The 4,586-nt window shown below is 52.2% G+C and overlaps 1 protein-coding gene across 1 annotated transcript; it reads left to right on the forward strand.

The window, feature by feature from the left end:
• Positions 1–3,935: 3,935 nt before the first annotated feature.
• LOC136570862 (zinc finger protein 239-like) lies at positions 3,936–4,355 on the forward strand. The gene has a single exon (XM_066571266.1). The coding sequence runs from the start codon at positions 3,936–3,938 to the stop codon at positions 4,353–4,355; it is 420 nt and encodes a 139-aa protein (XP_066427363.1).
• Positions 4,356–4,586: the final 231 nt, after the last annotated feature.

Raw genomic sequence — 4,586 nt, forward strand, 5'->3', positions numbered from 1 at the left:
TCCCAGAGGGGCTGTGTGACATCCCAGCAGGGCTGTGTCAGGTCACTGGGTTGCTCACTCTGCCCCAGCTCCCCCTCACTGTTTCTCCCAACAAGTCCAATGCTGTCCATGCCCAGCAGGGTCCCTGTCCCCTGGGATCCCCCCGGCCCACCTGGAGCCACAGCCTCCACCAAAGGATGTTCCACAGGATCCACCCCAGAGCCTGACAGGGGACAAGGGGCCAGGGCTCTGTGACCAGGACATCAAGGACGGGGATTATCCAGGTCACTGTGGCCTGGGTTGGGTTCCCCAGGGCAGGAAAGATGTCTGGCAGCTGGAGCAGGGCCTGGGAAGGGCCTCCAAGGTGGGGCTGGAGCCCTTGGGCTGTGAGCAGAGGCTGAGGGAGCTGGGCTTGTCCAGCCTGGAGCAGGGAAGGCTGAGGGGCTCCTCATCCCAGCCTGGCAGTGCCAGCGAGGAGGGGATGGAGAACACAGAGCCAGGCTCTTCACAGGGGGGCTGGTGGGAGACAAAAGCCAATGGGTGGGAGGGGAAAGAGGGGAGCTCAGCCAGGGCATGAGGAGATGAAATGAGTCAGGCTGCTTTCAGCATTTCCTCAACACCAAGAGCAGCCTGACCTCCCTTCTCCAACCACCACTGGCAGCTTTGCAAATCAGGAATTGTTTGAGCTGTTGTGCACCCATGTAGAGAGCTTTTTGAATAATTGGTTAGCTGAGAAAAGACATTTCGATGTGATACCAATAGATAAAGATAGGAGAAACAAGCTGGGAACTGAGCAACCAGTGTCCAATCACTGACAAAGGTCACAGTGACCTTCTCTGAAACTAGAAGACGGGGGAGAAAATCGCTTGCCAGAAAATGTAGTTATCTTAGGTAGAGAAGTTAGAAGAATGCAAATATAGAAGCAAAATAATTGTTAGAAGATAAGAGTAGGTGTAGTTAATCTAAGTGTGCTTTAACCAATGATGAGCTCAGCTTTTGCAATATGTATAAGCTTCATTAACACCAATATAAATATGTGTAAGCTTTCAATAAACTTCGAGATTTGCTATTCATGCATATAGTGTGTCGCATTTCTCCCGCCGTTCATGACACCCCCACACCAGGATGAGCATCCTGATACAAGAACTTAATTGTGTTTATATCTATTACCACATTTGTCTAAAATTAATTTTAGTATGGAAATCACCTGTGGATGGTGCACTCATCAGACACTACTGGGACATTGCACATAGCTCAGGGAGGAGCGTGATTGTTATTAAATTGTGTCCTGTTCAACTATGGCCTGCTGGCCTTGAAGAGAAACTTTCTGTGCCTCTGAGTCCCACCAGTTCCTGACCCCCAAAGGACACAAACCTGATGAGTTGTGGTTCCCACTCCAATGGTGGCACTTGGACCTTGCTCCATTGCCATGACCGGAGCTCCCTTGTCCCAGAAAGTGCCTGGCAATGCAGGGATGAAGGAAACAGGACAAGCTGTGGGGATCAGGTGCAGGGCAGAGCCAGGGAAATGAATGACTTTTGCATTTTACAGAGCTGTGCCTTCCCTTGGCTTTGCTGGCTGACAATAAATGAACATCCCTCTGGTCTCTGGCAGCTCCTTCTCCAAGGAAAGCAGGGGGGAACTGGAGCCAAGGAGCTGAAACCTGCAGGTCCAGCCTGGGCTGGAGGGAGCTCAGATTTGCACAAGGCTGCTCTGAGTGCCAGGGCTTGGATGGGGGAAATGGTGGGATGGGGGTAGGGACAGAGTCTGATTGATTGTCAGACATAAAGGGTCTTGATTTTCATATCTATTCCAACTGCATGAGGAGGTACTTGGATTCAGTATCAATTGGAGATTGCACATATCAATGAATTTACAGGAAAACCTAAACAGGACCAAAAACTATTTCCTCACTGTCTTTGTAAATATAATATATTCACTTTGAATGCAGTTCTGAAATCTGTCCAATTAACCACGAAAGATTTGGAAATGTAAATCAGATTATTCCCAGAGGCTCAGCTTCTTTAGGTGTGCTGAATGTTAATGAGCTCTGGGGCACTGAATTCCTGAACTTAAGAGCTGAAGGCTGAACAAGCCTCTGGAGAAGTGGAATTCAGAGGCAGCCTCCAAGTTTTTAGAGTGTGTGGAGGACAACTTTTTGTCACAGCTGGTGAGTGAGCCCAGCAGGGGAGGGACTATGCTGGACCTGTTGTTTGGGATTAGAGATGGGCTGGGGGGAGATGTGGTGGTTGGAGGCCGCTTGGGGCATAGTGAGCATGAAATTATAGAGTTCCCAATATTTGTGAAATCAGGAGGAACATCAATAAGACTTTTACATTGGACTTCTGGAGGGCAGACTTTGGCCTGATTAGCAGACTTATTCAGAGAGTTCCTTGGGAAGCAGCCCTTAAAAACAAAGGAGTTTGGAAGGGTGGGTGTGCTTCAAAACAGAGATCTTGTGGGAACAGGAACAGACTGTCCCTGTGTGCTGAAAGAAGAGTTGATGAGGCAAACGTCCAGCCTGGATGGGCAAGGAGGTTTTGATGGAACATAGGAATAAAAAGAGGATGTATCATCTTTGGAAGGAGGGTCAGGTCTCTCAGCAAGTATTTAAGGGGGTTGCTCGGGCACGTAGGAAAGAAATTAGGGAGGCCAAAGCTCAGTATGAACTTAACTTGGGACATTTTGTAAGGGATAATAAAAAAATGTTTTTACAAATATATTAATGGCAAAAGGAAGGGTAGGACCAACCCTTGTTCTTTATTAGATGTGGGAGGGGACTTAGTAACCGCAGATGAGGAGAAGGCAGAGGTGCTTAACACCTTCTTTGCCTCAGTCTTTAGTGGAAGACTTGCCTACAGGATAACTGTCCTCTTGGGTTGGTAGACAGTGTCAGAGAGCAGAATGATCTGCCCGGGCCAGGGGCTGCACTGCCAGCCCAGAGCCACGTGGGGATCGCCCGGTACCGGCAGGGCAGCAGGGAAACCGGCACTGGGGGAGCAGAAATGGGCAACACGAGAGCTGGGGGTGCTCCAGAAGCCTGGACATGTTGGGAGCATGGACAGGGGGGACCCCTGGATACCCCAGGAGCCTGAAACAGGGACCCTGGACAGTGCTGACCCATGGGACGCCTGTGATGCCAAAGTGGTGAGTCCAGAGAAGGGGAACCTGCGGGATTGCCAGGAGCCCCAGCAGCCCAGAGAGGGGAACACCAATACAAACTTGAACTGGAGCAACCCAGACAGGGGGGGCCTCCAGGAGCCCAAAGTGGAGAGACCAGAGAGGGGAAACTGAGGGCTGGGTGTTTTTGCTGCATCTTGGTCATTTGTGTATTTTGGGGGCCTGAATCTTGGTGCTTTGGAGGTTTATATGGGTGGCAGATTCCCAGTGACTTCTAGGGATGGGCTTGGGCAGTAGGAACCCCCTAACCCAATGTGCTCATCCATTGTATTTTTCCCCAAACCAGGATTTCTCTTTCCCAAACCTTGGCTGGATGGAGAAGGAGACTGTGAGGAAGAGGAAGATGTCCCAGGACACGCAGGCAGGTGAGGAGGAAGTCAGTGCCCCTTTCCCCCTCTCTCCTGCTCCATCTCCCAGCCCAGCACGGGCCCTGGCTGCAGGACAATCCTGCTGCCGATGCCGTCCTGCCAGGGACACACTGGGAGGATCTCCTTCCCTCTGGCATGGAGGCAAATCCCATCTTCTCCTTGTCCTTCCTCCCCCAGACCAGGAGCTGAGGATGGAGACCAGGGAGGACAAATCCCCATGGTATAATCTCATGGAAGAGGCTCTTTTGAGTGACTCCACAGCACAGGAATGCAAGAGGGTGGAAAATCCCTGGAGATCCCACACAAGGAGGGGCTGCAAGCCCAGCCCAGGGTGCTCTGAGGCGGAAAGAGCCACCCTGTGCCAGGAAGGTGGACAGAGCTTCAGCCAGAGCTCGGAGCTGGTGGCCCATGAGCAGCTTGGAGTGTGGGAAGAGCTTCAGGCAGAGCAACAGCCTGATCTGCCACCAGATGATCCACACTGGGGAATGGCCTCAGGAGTGTGGCAAGCGTGGCAAGTGTGGAAAGGGCTTCAGCTGCAGCTCCACCCTCATCATCCACCAGTGCATCCACACTTGGCAGAGGCCCTACCAGTGTCCTGAGTGTCTGAAGAGGTTTCAGAGCAGCTCCCACCTCCTCCTGCACCAGCGGATTCACACTGAGGAGAGGCCCTTCCGCTGCCCTGACTGTGGGAAGGGATTCAAGCACAACTCCACCCTCGTCAGGCACCGGCGCATCCACACCGGGGAGAGGCCCTACAAGTGCTCTGAGTGTGGGAAGAGCTTCAGCCAGAGCTCTCACTTGAACAAACACCAACAGAGGCACCGGTAAGGGAAGCCCTGGAATGACTCGACTGAAGGAGGAGCTTCATGCACTGCTCCAGCTTCATCCCCTATTGGAGGACGCACGTTGGGAAGAGTTCTGGTGATCCATGTTCCCTGTGATCCATGCTGGGAAGACACCTGTCCCTTTTCCTGCCCCTGCCAGTGTCATGATGGGAGATGGAAGAACATGAGGGTCTGGCCATGGCCGTGTCATTACAGTCACTCCCACCTCAGGTCA

This window comes from Molothrus aeneus, unplaced genomic scaffold (assembly GCF_037042795.1).
Source record: "Molothrus aeneus isolate 106 unplaced genomic scaffold, BPBGC_Maene_1.0 scaffold_40, whole genome shotgun sequence".
NCBI classification, from domain to species: Eukaryota; Metazoa; Chordata; class Aves; order Passeriformes; family Icteridae; genus Molothrus; species Molothrus aeneus.